Here is a 19,335-nt window from a genome sequence, read left to right as displayed (position 1 = left end):
AAAGCGTGATTACAAATAAAACAACAAATAAAGTGTCAAGAGTAAAACATCTGTTGAGATGAACAGAACTAATGAGACTATGAAAAAACTATTGTGCTAAAAGTGTTTTAAGAAAAGGTTTGGTAAGTGTGATCACTTACACAGCAGTAAGTGATGAACAGTGGAGGATTTAAGGCTTTGCAGAAAAATAATACAAGATGTATTATAATAATAATAGTGCCAAGTCATCTGTCAAACAGGTAAAAAAAAAATACAAAGCAAAAGTTGGTCGCTGGCTTTCTCGTGAGACAGCAGTTTTATTTCTTGTTTGCTTTTGAGCTCTTCAGTAACAGTGCCAAGAGAAGTCACCTATAAGCCAGTCTCATGGGTCCTCTTGTTCAATCACTGAGCTGAAACTGCCTCAGAGTGCACTAATTACACTCCGTAAAGTGCACTGCAGAGCTTTGATGCCCACATTGAAGGCTGATGAAGATCTGCCGGCTGTCACCAAAGGAGGCGGTCTTGTAGCACTCATAGCTGGGGGTCAGCAAGGTCCTTACAGTTCCTTACAGGGTACTTGGGAATCTCTGCTCTCCAAAAAGTTTGAAACAGTAGACACTTTCAGTTAAATCCTTGAATACGTAAGAGAAAGTAACCAGACAAATTGACAACGAGCTACAACTAAGTAGTTCGAAACAAAAGACCCCAGAAGGGCTAAAAATGGGAGAAATAAAATGCTGAGGAAGATTGTTAGTCATTTAAGCATCTGTGAAAAATACTTCAAGACAATATGTTGTTCAGGCAATCTGTTGAAGAGAAAAATAAACTACGTTTTTGTCATTAAATCTACATGTCTTCATTATGGGGTTTCGGCTATAAAACTGGACTGACTGCAGTTCAGATCCACCATCATTTCAAATTATAATTTACAAGTTACAACAAACAAAAAAAAAGGCAAAACATTCAAATAAACCAAATTTAGTTTTATATTGACAGAAAAAAACAAAAGATGAATTGGTCTCTCGAGAATCAACACAAAACTGAAACAACAAAAAATAAATAAAAATAACACTGATCCACAGGTCAATTAATCTTTTAAAGAAACTCCATGGAATAAAATGGTATCAAGATTTGCTCCTGTCAACACTTGATACTATATTCACAATTTTAAGTAGATAATTTGCCTCTTATCTTCACATAGAGTTTTAGCATTATCTAAAAGGTATAAAATATACATAACACATATGCATCAGTGGGACAGAGATACTTGGCATTGTTTCCAAAAAAGCAGCATACCAGCTGGAGAATAGATATAAATGTGAAGCACATAAAAAGCCTGGCCCAGAGGTTCAGTTCAGAACTTAAGCAACTGTGGTCAAAGGTGCGTTTACAAGCTGCTTCTGTATGAACATTACATAACACATAAGCTGTGTTAAAAATACTAAGTGTTATACCACAGAAATAAATTGACATCAGTTTGTTAATTTCATTATATGTTGCAGTTTCTCCTGTTTAATAAACACAGAAACCCCCCGTCGCTCCCCCTCCAAAGATTTTTGAGTTTGCGAACGCTCCAGAGCAAAACCTGAGTTTTGAAAAATAACAACTCTCTACATATATTTTTTAAATGTATATAAAATGAGGTTTATAGAATGGCTTAGCTACTTTTTTTCCAGACTCTGTTTCTGATCCAGCACTACACTCTAGACTTCCCCCTCCGCTGTCTCGACATTCCACAAGGAGAGAAAAAGTCCTATTCATGGGATCACGAAGGCGATGCAGTTCTTCCCTCTGTCTCTTAACCTTTATTTAATCCGCACTGAGGAAAAATAAATGAGGGGGAAAATGACAGTTTCATACTTCCTGTGACACAAGACATTTGTAAATTTTTCGAGGCTGTAAAAGTAAGCAAGGCAACTTTTGATGTAGAGTGGTTTACACAGTACAGACGCTTCCTCTAGGAGTGATCTTTATCCAATATTGTGGTTAAGTGCTTTGCGTGTCAACTTCGTTGTCACGCAACAGTCTCCATCTCTGCAAAAAAAAAAAAAAGAAAAACTGCAAAGGCAAAAGGTGATAATCCTGCATCTTTACTTAAAAATGTGCTGTTCATAGCAAAGTATTAAGCATGTTAATGTCTTTCTCAGCGAATACATTTCCAATAGGGCTGCTGACACAAAATTAACCCCATATGTTATATGTTAGCAACAACCCCAATAATTCACACATACAGAGAAATCAAAACAAGTCAGCCCATAAAATTGTGTAAAAGTGGAAGAGCACAGGGGATAATCACTGAAAAGACTGTAATTTGTGAAATACTTAGTAGAAAAGCCTCCAGTTCCAATGAAAGGTTCAAGTTGTCTACTCCTGTATGGAGAAATGAGTTTCATGCACTGCTCAAGAGTCATGTTGAGCCACTGCTCCACACAAACGGTCGTCAAATTCTGATGCTTCAGGGAGTCTCTTCTATGTACTTTAGATTCTTGCCAAGAACATTTCAGTAAATTTCTCTATTAATGTTTTATTCAGTTATATGAAGTCTGCCAGTCGGATACGTTAGTGGTGGTGTTTTTTAGTGATGTGCAGTGACACTTCTGTGAAATTACATCTACAGGGTGAAGGATTTCAGCCTCATCTCACCAGACCAGTTGGACTTATTTGTTCTTTTTTATTTCAAATGTTCTGCAACAAACATTAAATGAGCGTTAATCGTTTTTTTTTTCAACAATGAAATCTTGTGGGATGAATGTATACAAAGACCTTGTGGTTGAGTGTATTACTTATTGTTCTCATAAAAATTCTAAGTCTTTCCTAGAGCTTTCTGCAAGTAATGTTTGGCTCTGTGCTACTACTTTTCAAGTTCCTGTTGTGTCATAAATCATGCAATTCTGAAAATATGTGCTTCACACTTCCAGCTTTTTGGTGTTGGCTGGAACATTCAGTAGTTTAGAAATGAATCTGCAGCCAATTCCATCAGCATGGTTTGAAAAAAAAAATTGAGCCAAAAACCTTAAGAACCTTTATACAATGTTTCTTGTCAAATATACTGGAAATAAAAAAAAAACTTTTTCATAAGACTATTAATCAGGGATAAATAAGCAGATCAGCATTTTTGGCTTCCTATCCCTTTTAGCAGCTAGGTTTCATTTTTTTCTCTCAGTCTTGACAATTCATTTTATGGATTAAATAATTTTTATTTATTTTTATGAGTGGATTTCTTCATCAAACCCTCAAGAAATACATTCAGAAAATGCTGACATGATCATTACTTTCGTTTCTCACTGCATTTTCTTAAAACCCACATTTAAATATCTGAATATGTATGTCGGAAAGTACTGCGACGTCGTTTGCCACAGAATAATGCCTTTAATTATGATGTTGGTAAAGGTTAATATCACATCATGAGGCTATGCCTGCTGAAGTAAAAGGCTATAAAGATCTCCGCCTGGTGCAATCAGCTTCAAGAGACGCCGCTCGCCTGAAATGAGACAGCAAGGACACCAGGAGGTAAAACACCCCGTTAAACATTTGGATCAATATTAACGTGACTTCCATTTCATGCTTGCCCAATTCCAATCACCTAACAATATAGTCTGATTCTGGGCAGAGGCTGGCTGGACCAAGGCAGGTTATTACAGGCAAAGGCCAGAGACCGATTGTGCTAGCTAAGCTGTCAGCACTACTAATAGACAATGAGGCAGAGTTTAAGGTAGAGTTCAACCATCAGAGTCTACATCCTTTAAAGCACAGACACAAAATGGACAAAGAAACCCAAAAAAACATTCCAACTCTTACGAAGCAAAACTAGTTTTCCCATTGCCATTAATAATCTGTAGTACTGTGATGACTCTAAGGTCATCTCGTACACACAAATCCATCACGTGGTTTAAAAAACAAAACAAAACAAAAAAACAATACCAATTAAGTTTAAAAAATACTAATTCCATTTTAAAGTCAAAATATATGACTCAGCTGATTAAGTGAGTTCACAAGAACTCACTTCTTGTGGGAAACACAAACACTTTACTTCTTCCAGAAAACAAAGTAGTAATAAAAAAATCTTGCACTTTTCAAACACCTCCCTCCACTGCAGCTGCATAGAGCTTAATTTACAACTGTAATGTTTACTTTGCTGGCTAAGACGCTGGGATAAACAGAGACTTCTGTCAAATACCAGACTATTGCAATCTTTAGTCTGTTGGGTCTGTTCTTTGGTTTCTTTGAGAGCTGCTATGTTCCCCAGGTCCCCCCACCTCCCTTTTTCTTTTTCTTTTTTTCCCCCAAATTTTAACTTGATTAAATATTTTCCAGATCTGAATAACTAGAGAAATAAAGGCTAAAACATATTTGTATTTTCATTCTATATATTCCCAGTCCAGTTCATTCTCAGTCAAAAATATTTCAGGTTTTTGAACAGCTTTACCTTTAGGATTATATGCAATAGATTCATTTTGACCTGTTGTATTTATAATGTAAAAGATACGCCAAAATGGTCTGTAAACTCTGCCAATTTGAAACTAAAATAGCGTAAACTTTGGAAAACAAGAATTTTGAAGTGTTTATTATAAGACTGAACTTAAAGATTATTAATCAACATGTTAAGATATGTCAATTGAAAAAAAAGATACTGGTCCAATACATATCCTTGAGGAACAACAATGAGTAAACATTGTCTGTTTTCTTTTTCTTACAGATATTCTTTCTCATCAGCTTTGCTCATTTGAAATTGTATTACCTCTGGGCCTCCATCTGGTTCTGCTGGACATATTCTATCACAGTACAATATGAGGATGCCATATTTGTTGAATAATAAACGCTTGAGATTTCACAGCAGGGTGATCTGCTAGGACAGCTATTGCCAATATCATGGCAGTAAAAAACAAAAATTGTAACTGCCAATTGTCCCGGCTCCCCCAAAATCTGCTGAAGGTCTCACAAAGATGAAAAAAAAAAAAAGCATTTTTATTTTAACTCTTGATAAAAGCCTTTGCTACACAGCCCCATTCCATCAAAGTCAGTTAAAATAAGCTTGAAAAAGCAACTCACCTTTGATAGTGAGCATCAGACTGCAGGCAATCCCTTTCAGCTGACAAGTTTATACATTATTCCGCTCATTAAAACTAGAGCATGCTAGCAGGATCTCAACAAGTCTTTAGTCAGTTACTTTGATAGAAGCAGAAAAATATAAATAATGGAATTAAAAAAAATAAAATAAAAATAACATTGGAGTTCTGTGCCACAGATGAAGGAGTCCAGCGGGCAGCTGAACTTCACAAGGTCGTAAAATAAACAGGCAAAACAGGCCTAATACTTTTAATGGTTGCATTACAATGAGCTGAAGAGAAAACGTGGTGACGTGCAGGGACTCAAAAACCATTTTGAATATAAATGATCACAGTCACATTCTGATGCAAAGCAAATGAGAACATATTCATTTTGTGGGCGGAAATTCACAAACTCAAATTCATCTTTAAAAATTTGTGTTAAAATATTGATAAATGTTTGAGATTTTTTTTCTCATTTTATCTGGACAATCTATAACTGTTGGCTTGAATTAGGAAGATTCAATATATTCAATATGCAATATTATTGCTTATGCTTTATAGGTTAAACAGGTGTGCAAGTATTTACAGGCTTGTTATCTTAATACGTTACATTTTACCTCTCACATCTGTGGTGAATGACTAAATTAGGAAATTCCTTTTATTTTTCCCAGTGCAAATCCGAACGGCTAGCTTTTTACGACTATTCTTTAATGGCAGAGCAACCTGGTAACTTGGAAAATTCAAAAAAACATTACAAAAATGAACAACAAATCAACATCAGGAGCAGAAGCTGTAATTACTGCAAGTATCTTAAAAATGGGACCACCTGCTTCTTCAGCAGCTGCCAGGTGCTCATCTAGAGCGCATTATATTGAAGAAAAAGTCTAAGGTAACCATAAGACACACAGACTGAAGCAACTGTTGTCTTAAGTAACTCAACATAGAAATAAAGAGAGGACACCATCAAGATTCAAAATCCCACAAGGGGAATAATTAAAGGTAACTGTAGTCACTGTGGTTGGTGCTTCTAATAATTTTGCGATCAACCCATTAAACTTAAACCCATTAAACATTCACCCTGCTGTTCAGTTACAGGCAGAAGGACTGGAGAATTTCATTTTGACAAGACAGCTTTATTGTAAAAGCCTGGGGTGTAAGGTTTTACGCAGACGTGACTCTAGGCGGTAGGCAAAACTAAACAATGAAAAGTTACAGTCAAGGAGAAAATGGTAACAAACTCCATGACCAAAAAAAAATTGAACGCAGTTTGTTTTATATTTTCCACAAATAAAAGAAGCACCTACCATACTCTTGTGAGGACTTGCATGCTACATCCAAGTGGGTGGAGCCAAATGGGTTTCGGACAAACCTCCTCCTCCGCCGCAGGTCGTCTTCCCAGTAGTCGAGACGCCAGAAGTCATGCAGCTGACTACGAAAGAGACAAAACGATGGGAAGATTAGACAGAGAGCACACTCCTCAATGATGGCCTGATTACAGCAGCCACATTTAAAAAAAACATCTGGGGGAGAAAAATCAAACCAGATATGGTGGACTTTATTAGGGTGAATGCTGCCAAGCTCTCTAGAGGCCTAAGTAATGCTACCTCTGCAAAAGCCAATAGCATAACAGCGGGGAGCACCAGCAAACCCGACATACATAAATCTTAGGCACCCCCATTTACAAATACGGCTTCAAATTACAAGTATAAATGGCACAGCTTGCCTTCTTTTTTTACAATGTTTTTTAACAAGTCTTGTAAATCAAAGGTAGGAACCTCAATGCAGACAGCGTGGAGTTTAATGATCAGGGTCTTGGGGCGGTTGAAGCATGAGCCTATAAAACAAACCCTCCCCCCACTGCATATGTAGAGCCATGATTAAAATAATGTGCTGAAATATTCATTGAAATGATTCCCAGGGCCCTGGAGCAAACCAATTGAAAACTGCATTTTTATTCATTATTAATAACAGTGAATTAAAGCCATAAAGAAGAAAAAAAAAAGAAAACAGTACCAGCATGTGGTTGCCATCTTTGTAAATGATTATTCCAACATAAGTGAGGACCTATGGATAATTTTATGGCTTGCAGCTAATGCAAACCATTAAGCATGGGGACAAGCATTAGGGTTTTAAGTACACAGCTTTCCAAATGTGTACTAGCTGATGCCGGTTTTAAGCCTGTGCACTCCACAGAAAATACAGCTGCGTTTTGCATCTATCTTTTTGCTTATATGTGAAGAGATTGGGCACTATCTTGATTCATTTGGTCAATCACATTAAAAACTGCACATTCCAACACTGTAGCAGTTGGAATAAAACGGACAATATCTTTCAATCTCATCAAAATAAAGCACATCTTGTTGGAGCTAACAATTAGGAAACCCAAAGCTCAAAAACACCCTTGAATCAGGTAAAAAATATGTTTTTAAATTCAGGAGGTGATTTGTCAGTGTGCGTCAGTTGCTGTAAGGCCTTGGCAGGCAGCCTTGTATTTTGTTCGATTTTCGCCCCCTTTCTCAGCCACACAGTTCTGAATCAGTCTAAACAGATTAAAGTGTTAGAGGGGATCACATCACAAAATAGACCCTCCTTGTTCCATGAACATAATATTCACCAGTGTAAGAAATCAAAAGACTCAGGAGAATTAGCCGAGTCCTGACAGCAACAAGGGCTCAGTTTCAGTTAAATATCAATCAAAAGCGGGTATGAGCGGCGAGTGTGTCCATGCAACTGCGGATGTTGCAGTCACAAAGTATCATGAGCCGGTATATGCAAAGTAACACTGAATGCCTTGAGCTTGTCCCCTGCCAATCTCCCTCAAAGCTTAACTGAGAAGAAGACAGATGTCAGTGGGTGGAAAGGAGACACCCACGTAAATGATATTGTAAATGCAAGATTACACAGTGTAAAAAATGTAAATCCACTGTAGGCAACTGGGTGATTATTGTGGAAGTAGAGAGAGCAGATGCCAGTGGGGGATAAATCCCTTCTTTGAAGATTTCCTTATTACAGTATTAACCATTATAAAATGCTTTCAAGTGGTTTGCTTGAGGTTGCTCATTACAGTTTAAGTCAGAGTGCCTAAACACAAGAGTACAACAAAAAACGTGCAAACGTTTAAATAAAAAACAGGACTTAAATATATAATATAACTTCAAGTCGACTTTTTGCAACAACGAGTAAGACCGGTGACATTCTAAATCCATGGCTTTCAAGCTGTTTCAACTGGTAATATATATAGTTAAATGAACTGTATGGTCAATGGTCTGGACTGAATTTGTTTTGTAGTTATGCTAACCACATGAAGGTGTTTTACAATAAAAGTCAAATTTATATTTCTGAACAAAACATTCACACATTCAGACAGGAACACAGAGCAACTTTGAATGAAACACAGCCTCTCAGCACTTGTGGTACATGGGTGGCCTATTCAGAAGAAGTTATTAATGTTGTTGATAGGTAAAACACGAGTCAGTTCTTCTAAATGAATGTCAACTGGGAAAAAGATGATTGCTTCCTCTGTGTTGAGGGTCAGCCTTTGACCAAAGTCGAGGACTTCAAATATCATAGGGATGATAGGATAAAGCTAACAATGAGAAAATTGGGCTTTCTTTGCAACAATTGAGGTGCTAATCTGGATGGTTTTGTGGAGCAAAGTCTTTGCTAAAACACAGCCCATCTAATTTCTGACTTGTACTTTACATTGGACCCTGGCCTATTTGTCGTTCAATATTTGCTGATTTTATTTATGTATTTATTTTTTTGGAAAATCTGCCTTTCACTGATTATTCTGTAGAGCATATCTGAAATAGTCAAAAGAAAATCCAACTCGGGAAGCTGAGACATGTAGGCCAAATGCAACTTGACAAGCTATTGGATTGCATTTGGTGATCGGCTGTACTCCCAACAGCAGCATAAGGAACACTGTGGATGTTAGCTTCTATGGTAGTGCTAAGGCAATGTCCACTCTGTGTATTAATGCATGTGCATTTGGTGTTTGAACTATTCAAATATGCAGTTATAGAATTTTTTAGATGTGGTCTCAAGTGTTTGCGGATTTCAGATGTTCGTGGGTGGCTGTAGTACCCATGAATACTGGTGCTCCGCTGTAATCGTGTGATATGGATGGCCAGTAGAACAAGATACTGGGAAAATGTGACAGAAATCTTCTCTGTAGGCCAGAAGCTTGGTGGAGAACTGAAGCTCCAAGTTAGAGCTTTGGGTAAATAAGCAGCGCATTGTATGAGCACGTGCTAAGGCACCCCCGAATGGCTGCCATGGGAGATTCAAGCAATTCTCAATCATGCATAATTGAGTCAAAGCAACACTCAAAAAGTTGATTTTCCATAATATCTCCCTCAACCTTTTGAGAAAAATTAAGCTACACCCTTTAACCAACCATGCAGAGTCAGTGGATCAGAACATTATGACATATTTTGAAGACTGCTTTCTACTTGGTTAGACTAATGGCAATGTAAACCTGGGTGATCACATGCCCCTAGTAGCAGTATTTAAAATCTGCTAACTGTTTTTACTCTGGCAGCAGACCACCAATGCTAAGATCCACACAATACAATAAAGATTAATGTACAATTTAGGTAATAAAGAGTCTGTTAAATATAAAACTCCTGTTTATAATTATTAATGCAAAGATAATAGTCTGTTTTCTTTTTGTAGCAAATTGTCCACCCAATGAAATCCTTTCATCAGAGTTGGTTTGACATCCTTATTTCACACATCGAATGTGTCTGGCCTCATGACAACCATAAAGAATGGCTTTGAGCCGACCCGCTAGAAACTGGCAAAATTTATTAGTCCCATCACCCATCAATCAGCCAAATGGATTTCAAACCGCATTTTAAAAGCTAATTTTCCAACACTGATAACCTACAGGAAACAGAGCACCATTATTTATGAAGGTTTTAAGACTTGCTAAGTGTAGCAGGATAAATGTATAAGAGAACTATTGTCTATTATCTATCCCCTTTTAAATGGATATTTAAAGCACATTTTTCCACCAGCGGGCCTTGCTGAGGTGTGTGAAGTGCCAGATCTAACACTCATCCAGTAGGGTTTTATTTACAATAGAAAAAATAAACATCATTTTAATGTTTATTAAAAAAAAGTGTATCAATCCAGTGTGGTCAAAAGGATTGATACACTTTATTGCCAACTGCATAATATTGGTTGAAAAAAAACAACAGAAAAATCAACTCTTAAGGCTCATATTGATTTCACATGAGGTGTTATAGTTTTAAATGTTGCAGAACCTATCTAATTCAATTTAGTTTATTTATGTAGTGTCAATTCACAATTTCAATTCAGTCACACATATATTCCAATCGATCCTAACAGTTCATTAAAGTTATAGTATGTAACTTTGAAAAATATATATGTATTTTTTTTAGATGTTTGTTGAAATTGTCACTATGTTGTGCCAGTATGGTATGGGACAGATCATTTGTGGAAACAAAACCAGCTCCTCTGCCTTCTCTTTGCATCCATCTTACGCTATATTGGCGATTTTGCTAACACTAAAGTTATACTTTCAAGCCAGTTCAGCTTCTTAATGGTGGAGTCATTCCCAGTTAATGGCGTCTTAGCTTTGGGGGATGGAAAAAAAGATTAGTCATCTTGTAAAAATTTAAACACTCAACATGTTTCCAAATCACCAACACTTTTGTTTCTTTTTAAACAAAGAGAACTAAATGACTTCATGACACAAACAGTGGAGGTGCTTATTAGTCATGGTTCCACTGCCAAGAAGCACCAAACAGAAGTGTCTCTGTGACAGACCTTATCCTCTGCATCCATACAGCCCAATTGGGTGCAAATAAGAGTAGCTTTGAAACAGCAATTTTAGCAAGCAAGTGTATTTGAAGTGGATTAAAATGGGTATATTTAAGAAGATTCAGGCTTAAGAAGTTTGAAGAGATTCCATTAAACTGTTATAAACTAAACTGAGTGTACAGATACTGTGTAGATCAGTTAGGCTACAAAGATGTACCTGTTGTGTCTTGAGATTCAGACAATGTAAAATGGTTATAGTGTAATTCATTTAGCTATGAAGGTTTAAAACTATGTTGAAAGTCACACATTTTCTTAAGTGTTTAAGCTGTTAAAATGAAGTGATTCATCGTCAGAAATAATAAGTGAAATCTACACTAATTGCAGTGGTTAAATGAACCTTAACTTTGTTAATATGCTTTTTAGTAATCCCTTGCTCAGGTGTAATAACACAGATGAACGAGTAAATGGATACTAAAATAAATACAAATCAGTAACTTGATCAGTTGGTGTCTAAAAAGGACACAAACACAACATTTCTAGATTAATCGCTGCACCAGTATTTGTTATTTATTTTTGGTAAGTGCTTATAGTCAACCGCATGTCTTTTAAGTCACTTAACCATACTGACTCACAAACAGACAGGGTTGGACTGAAGACGGATCATATTTTCATGGTTCAAGATTTCCTTTTTCATCCAATTTATTCTCTGTAGAGATTTATGCGGAGCGGTAAGGGGGAAGGTCAGGCACATACTGATTCAATAAAACACCATTATACTCTTTTTAAAATCCTGCACTGGTGACATGAGTCGGGGGTAATTATAATAAATACCAGTAATCAGTGACAATTCTATTCAAAGACGAAGCAACTGGTTTCTGTCGCACGGCCACACTACTTAGAACACATCCGTTTTTAGTGACATTCTGAGGACAAATAGGCTTTTCTTTCATTTTAAGCTGTCCTAACAGTCTCTCATTGTGAGGTAGTGAACTTCAGGGGAATCTGTAGAAGGTACAAGCTCCACTGACTCTTAAAACATTTCTTAAATACGGTTTGACAAATAAATTGGCTATTCCATATACATATTTACTGACAAATTCCTGTCTCGACAGTTTAGAAGAACCACCAGTCTCTGCGAAGTAACTATTCTTAGAACCGATTCCTTTATATAATAAACATGGAAACCAGACAGAAGGAAAAAATAACTGTTTGACAGACCAGTGCGTTATTTTATGCATTCTTATACAACATTTCTCTATACTGCTGTGATAAAAAGGCAACAAAAATGCAATTCATCAAAAGTGGTCACTGGCAACCATATGGTGATGAACTCATATCTTTCAAAGCGACTTATAAAGTAAAAAATATATAAACAAAAGCAAAAAAAACCCCAATAAATTTCATGTGTCTTTGGGATTCCAAATCGTCAGTGGCTATATGGTCACCATCATGATTTTATTATCGCAGACGGCTGCAAATGATACTTAAGACTTTCATCCCTTTAATTTTGCTATTTCATATATTTACATCTCTCAACACCACTTCAAACAAAAGAACACCAAGATCCAAATGTTTCTGTTTTTTGTTTCTTGACTCTTCTTTTGCAGATTAAGAGATAGAGTGAAGAATTTGCTCTAGGGAAAAAAAAGACAAAAGGAAACACCACAGCGGCAACAAGATTAACTCGAGCTCATCAGGTTTAATGAAGACAGACACGCGAGGTTCGGCGAGGGATGAGGAACCACACTGTAACGTTAGAAAACTCCCCAGGATCACCAGCTTTCCAGCAACAATCTTTTACAGAAGATGTGGCACGTTCGAGCAATGCCCAGCTCAATTTCAACACCCAATGAAATTGATGATTATGTGAATGGGCCCCTTTCCAGATATAATTAGCACAGTGTACAAGGTTAAGTGTGGCCCAAGGGCAAAGAAAATGAATATATAGGGAAGCCAGAACAAAAGGACCATCATGTTTAAGATAAGGTTCAGTTAACAAAGAGCAAACATTTGTAATTGCAGGGTGTTTTTAAAGAAGTTGCATATTTTTTAAGAAGTGATGAGTGAAGTAGTGGCTCAAACAGAAACAGTTCAACTATATATTTAACTTTGCTATACCCATACCAGTCTCTGCAAATATAATATATATAAATGCGTAATGCTGCGCATTTTGATATTGAGCCAATACTAAGTAAATACAGGACCTGTATTACCAATACCGATAGGATACTTTTTACTTAAGGTGCATACATCGTTAAATTTCTTGCCTTTATGTGTTTTGTGGTGTGTTCCTTTGAAACATTTTGCTCAAAATTAGGACACAATTTGGATGAAGTTTAAAGGTGTTTGCAAAATACTTTAAGATACCAACAAGATTTCTGTTATTTTTTTTCCTAGACAAAGCAAAAAAAAAAAAAAAAAAATCCTCATTTAAAAGCAAATTCATTTTTGATTTAGAGTTGGAAAAACTACATCAAAAAAGATTTTGCTTCAGTTTGCTTTCAAATGAGGATTCTTTTGCTTTGTTTGTTTAAGAAAAAATGCCCACGATGGGTCCAGATCCAGATGTGAGAAAACATTATACATCCCGCTTGTCTAGATGTTGTTACTGCTATCATTTTTATCACCAAGTTAAAGTTTGTTTATCTTGTTAGACTCAACCGGAGACCGTGACCTTTGTTTTCTGCCCCAAAAGGGACATCAGACCCAAAGCCCTCAGAGGCTTTAAGGCCCTCTAAAGGTCCCCACCCCCCACGCAGTAGGACACTTCAGTTCTATTAGAATTGATAACCCTTTCAGGCAAGACCAAAGACTCTGGGCACATAGTGAGTAAAGAGGTTCATTCCATCACAAAGTTATTATCCACGGGCAGATTGTTACCATTCATCACGTGCAAGAGATGAAACTCGCTGTTAGTCAAGGGAAACGGCTGTTTCACTGCCTTGCCACAGATCAATATGTGCTGCCATTTTCCTTTCTCCTTTGCTACAAAAAAGTAATTATACAGAAGAAATGTTGACAATCAATAGACTAGTCAGGTAGGGTTAAGGGCTGCCATGGAGGGTAGCAGAGGCTCCTCTGTCAGCTGTCAGTGATTCTCAGGTGGGACGGAAGAGGTTTGCTTGTTTCGGGTTTGTTTAAAATTTATCTAGTGTGCTGGAAAAGTACTTGAGAATGCCAGAAAATATGTGCTCCATCAAATAAAGTTGCAATTCAATCGACCCTCTTTTATTTTTACAGGGACAGGATTTATAGTAATGCGACTTTAATGTCCTCTGCTGAAAAAGTGGCGGACATTAGCCGTCAGTGTATTCATCAGTCTTGCCTTGACATCTACTTTCACTTCGGATAAGTCTGAACTTTATAATCTGCTGCAAGGGTTCAAAGGTCAACAGCAGAGGGTACCAGGGGGCAGAGGAAATCACTCTCTTGCTGGGAAAAATTCTGACATCCAATTTTCAACTTGATTTATCAGTGTAAAGCTAAAATTGATAGTGTGTCATTACTGAGCAGAGAGCTGTCTTGGAGAGATGTATCAAAGTCTCCTCATTTTGATTTAGCACAGTGGATCAATACAACCCTATACTGTTTCAATTTGAGGAGTATTGATTTTTCTATGCTGGCTCTATACAAGGGAACATTCATCATCAGGCAAGCATATAGTATGATCAAACAGGCCACCGTAGGGTCTGATCTGCCTTTTCTTCAGTCTAATCGCATGACTGTAGCAGCTGTTTTCAAAGCTTGTAGAGATTATTACCTCGTAGCTGCCTGTTGTCGTTTATGCTGCAGCACACTTTCCTAATGGTGTTTGGAGCAATAAGAACGGCACAAAATAAAGTGGCTCACAGAGAGGCAACCTGCAAATGTCTGTAGAAGAAGACGAAACAGATTAATCTAATTCTTATCCATCTAATGAGATCAGCTGCAAACACACACTGGTGGATAAGCAACACAAACAAGTCACAAGTTTCATTCAGTTGATGTCCTAAGAATAATTTAATTGGTGATATTCTGTGCTAATGATAAATATTCTTTGGCATATCTCCAGACAGGATTTAGCAATAAAAAGGTAAAACAGTTTATGTGTATGAGGATGAAAACATAACCAAGTAAAGGCTCCTCACACACACGGACACGCACACACACACACACACACACGGTCAGCCATTCACAGAGCCTGGGGGCTTTATATTTTACAAGGGCAGCATAAATGGGAAAGTTAATGTAGCAGTGAATAAGAATAAGCTGCTGAACTGCAACACTGCCTTGAGCTTGTGAGCATATTGCATCATTTTTCTTCACCAGCAGGTTACCATTAAATTTGAATTTGTTGGAAGTTTTGTTGTATCATTTACAATGCACCCACGCTCAATAACCTTTTGTTTCAATGCAAATGCTGTGCCTCCGGGTGGGGCTCCATAAATATTTGAACAAGAGCCCCAAATTCAACCCAGCACATTTTTATGGGTTGCTAAGGTTTAGTCAGATTTAGAAAAAAAAAAATTGCACTTAGACGCTGCAAAAATTTTACACTCAAATTATTAGCACAACAATAAATGTAATTTTGTCTACATTATTGCTTTGGCACCATTTTTAAATAATTTGTAATATTTGAACGCTCTCCTAAATACTCAAATGCTAGCAGAAAAAACTAGCATAAACAATGCCAGTATATATAGCATTTGAATATGAATTAAAAAATCTACCTACGACATCCAAGACAAAATGACACTGTAAAGCTTCCTGGATTTGATAAACTTGATTTAAGATAGAAAAAACAATGCAGGGTGTCTGCAATGCATCTTCAGACTGAATAATACAATCAAAGTTACTGTTTCAGCAAAGTGTTAAAGTGCCATTCCTTTCATTTTTGCTACTGTTGTTCTGGTGCTAGCACAAAGAACAGAAACACATAAGCATGTATGTATAGCTAAAAATCTCAATCACACAACTGTGAGCTAAGCTTCAACGTTAACCAACTAAAACATGTCAGCTATTGCATGGAAACTTGTCAGAAAATGAAACAAAAAGTCAGCTTGTAATCAACACTGGACAGATTTTAGCTTTCTCCATGTGATTGAACGGTCAGAACAGAAAAATTTGTCAGTGAACACAGGAAACAGATTAAACTGACAACAACATTCAACGGTGCAGAATTATTATTTTGAAAAAAGTTAGACAATGATAATAGAAGATGCTAAAAAGTGTCTAAAATAAGATCATTTCATTTTTGCTCTCTGTCATCTCTTACACACACAGCGTGACGTTGTGTTGCTCATGTGAAAATTAATAACCGCTTACAATGTTCATCAGTTTTTCAGTGCTGTTCATATGTTATATTTTAAAGTTTTTTGCAGATAAACTAGAATCAGCCAAACAGCCAAAATCTTCTGTTCAGTGCATCCCTGATCAGAAGATCCATTTAATTTCAATTAAATGGATTAATTGAAATGTATAATTAATCCATTTTAACAAGATTAATTATACAGTCTTTGGCTAAGTGGATAAGATCAAGCTTAAAGTTTCGATTATAATTGGTTTTTTTCACCACTGAATTTTATGTAGGAAAACCAGACAGGTAAGTTTCAGATCAGAAGAGCCACTTGTTATTGTATCAAGGTTCGTATGGGGACGTCCAGCTGCTTCCACCAGGTCATGCGCTTTGTTTTGCAAAATGTCAACGGAAACCTGGGCAATGGTAACAAAAAAAGAAACCCCACCCCCCATCCAAATTGCTTCCACCCATGTATGTAGGATGACTAGCCAATCAACTGTCCCCTGGGGATTAGGCCTCTCCACACTGTAATTGCGTTTGCTGACCCAACTGCTAACCCTATCGAATCCTGGGAAAATTATATTAACCGGTGCTCCCATCAATCGACTGAAGATCACTGTAAGCAGGTAACTTCTGATGCTCCTGAAGATAGGACCTAACATGGCAGATGTTTAAGACTTAACATGACCCGCAGGTAAAAAAAAACGTACCTCTGGCATGGTATACCCCAGGCCCCATGCTTGTTGGTGAGGATGTTGACAATCTTCTGCTTCAGTTGATTGGCTGTGACATGATCTCTATGCTTAGCAGCACTTATCAGGTGGTCACACATCTTCTCCTCCTCTTTCCTGTCTGCAGCATACTGTGCACAGCCGGACTGATGCACATAAAGAACAAAAGAACAGCGTTAACCTTGTTTGCACGGTGTCCTTTCCCCAAAAAGCCATGCCTGACATTGAACTAACACCATTCAAAAAGGTTCCATTTGAATAAAGTCAGAATAATATATTTCTCCTAATAGAGCATTTGTCACGATGAGCAATGTTATGGCTTCATTCACCACACTTGAGTGCATAAAGATATTAGCGGACAGTTGAGAGATGTATTTCTGTTCCCTTGGAGGAGTGTTATAAATCAAAGAGAGCACATGGAGGTAGTTCATTCCCAAACTGCAGACAGATGAGGTTCCCTGCTAGGTAGCTGCGGACGCTGCTATTAGAGGAAAAAAATGTTAATGGTTCCGCAAAAAATTGGTACATCGCCATTTAAAAAGCTACATTGACAATATGAAAAGTGAAATGTCTCGCTGTACAGGAATCATGCAAAATATAGAAATAAAGCCATTTTCTAAAGCAAGAATGCTATTAAAATATTACTTAAATTAAAAAAATAAATCTAAAATAAACTGGCATATTAGTGTAAAATAATTGTCCTGATTTAGGGGCAGTAGAAGGGTTCCAGGTGGTTGAAAGTAAACTAGAACAGCTCTTGTCTTTGCTTCTGAAATAAGATTGTCTTACTCTTCCACCCTGAGGCGACTCTTGCTAATATTCACAATCTAATTTGCTAACAGAAGCTGGGAGTTAATTGAATTTCCTGCTTTAAATTTGAATTCTGTCAGACACTATACTTCAACATATTCCTCATAAAGCAAATAACTCAATCGCTGCCTGTCACCCTGCATTACCACGTGACTCTGTGACAAATATCAAACATTATTTATCACTTTAAAGCATATGACGCTTCTCCTTGACACCAGCTTAATTGTAAAAATGTCTTATCTGTAACCTGAATCTTCAATCATGGAGAGTGGGTAATAAAGTAATGTCAGCCCCAGATGAAAAGTGTAAGCTGTCTGGAGTTGGCAGACAGGACGGATAGGGCCAGGTACACTTCTCCCCACCGCCCCCGTTCCCTTGACACCACGTATCTAGTCGTCTCTTCCAGTTTATCTAGCGGGTCAAGGATCCTCAAGAACTGTATATCAAAAAGCTGCTTGTGGCTGGCTGCTTTTCTAAGATAAGAAACATGTCATCGCTCACATGTACACGCTGTTAACAGAGGTGAATGAAGTGTTTGAGTTGAGGCTTGTAGAGATGCAAAAAAAGAAATACTTATATTCTGATGTCTTGCAAAGTATTCACACCTATATTCACAACTTTCCCAGCTCTTGTCACTTTAAAACTATAATGATTTTTGTTGGGACGTTTATGTGATTTAAAAAAGGTCTAAATGGTCCAAATTGTGAAGTGGGAAAAAAGAACAGTGCGTGATTTTGATGATTTTATACCAATAAAGTAGAGAAAAAAACAAAAACAGAAAAAAAAAACATTTTATTCAGTTGTGTTTACTCGGGTTCTCTAAAAGTATAATCCAGTGCAACCAATTGCCTTTGGATATATTTTAAGTTTTATTTCCTGAACAAACCATCGGGGGAAAAATAATGATGGCGGCAGTGTCATACTGCGGGGATGCTTTTCTTTAGCAGGGCCTGGAAAGCTGGTTAGTTTAGTGAGGAGGTTAAATTCAGGACAATCTTGAACAAAAATTAGGGTCAGAGGAGGTTCACCTTACAGCAGGACAAGACTAAAGACAAATCCATGAGACATTTTGGATGTTTATTTGAAAAAAAAAAAACCCTCTGTGAAAATTTTCTTTTTTCTTTCATTTTATCCCATAAAATTCCAATAAATACATCAAAGTTTGTGGTTGTAATGTGGCAAAGTGTGGAAAAAATAAAAGGGTATGAACATTTTTGCAAGGCTCTGTAAATAAATTCTGTTTTTTGTAACATGTTACTATCCAACTTAGACACTTTTGCCATATTGTGTTTAAATGAGGCTCCAGTTTGATACATTTGATACATTTCAACTGTAATTTGAGGGAAACGGGTTGAATGCACTCTTAATAGTAATCCCTGGAGTTAGCTGGTCACCAGTAATAAAATATTATTGCTTGGGTATCGCTTGGCTAACGCTATGAAAATTGTAACAGTGAAAAAGACCACTATTACTGAGACTGTAAAGTTGAATAGCTGTTTCGCTTTAATGGAATTTGTCAAGTGCTCATCAGAAAGTGCTCAAAATAAAATTGTATTTTCACAGCAGACAACAAAAAAAATCTAATAATTTGAAGTAGCTGTAGTTTAGAAAAGAACCATTAATAATAAAAGTCATGTTTTGGTACAATTACATGAAAACCATTGATGATGTTGGCATTTAACTTGAGGTGGAATAAAAG

At 36.9% G+C, this 19,335-nt stretch overlaps 1 protein-coding gene across 6 annotated transcripts in view; it reads right to left on the bottom strand.

Moving 5' to 3' along the window:
• nbeab (neurobeachin b) overlaps positions 1–19,335 on the bottom strand; it is a 220,153-nt gene that overhangs the window by 73,746 nt on the left and 127,072 nt on the right. For all 6 annotated transcript variants that reach the window (XM_081614411.1, XM_008426293.3, XM_008426301.3 and 3 more), the window contains 2 exons: positions 16,806–16,972; positions 6,332–6,456 (listed from right to left, as the gene is read on the bottom strand). In XM_081614411.1, coding sequence (XP_081470537.1) covers positions 6,332–6,456; positions 16,806–16,972 — 292 coding nt within the window. The remainder of the gene's footprint in view (positions 1–6,331; positions 6,457–16,805; positions 16,973–19,335) is intronic.

Source organism: Poecilia reticulata, chromosome 13, assembly GCF_904066995.2.
Source record: "Poecilia reticulata chromosome 13, P_reticulata-male-v2, whole genome shotgun sequence".
Taxonomy (NCBI): domain Eukaryota; kingdom Metazoa; phylum Chordata; class Actinopteri; order Cyprinodontiformes; family Poeciliidae; genus Poecilia; species Poecilia reticulata.
The sequence above is the reverse complement of the archived record's forward strand: the minus strand, read 5'-3'. Positions and strand labels throughout refer to the sequence as shown.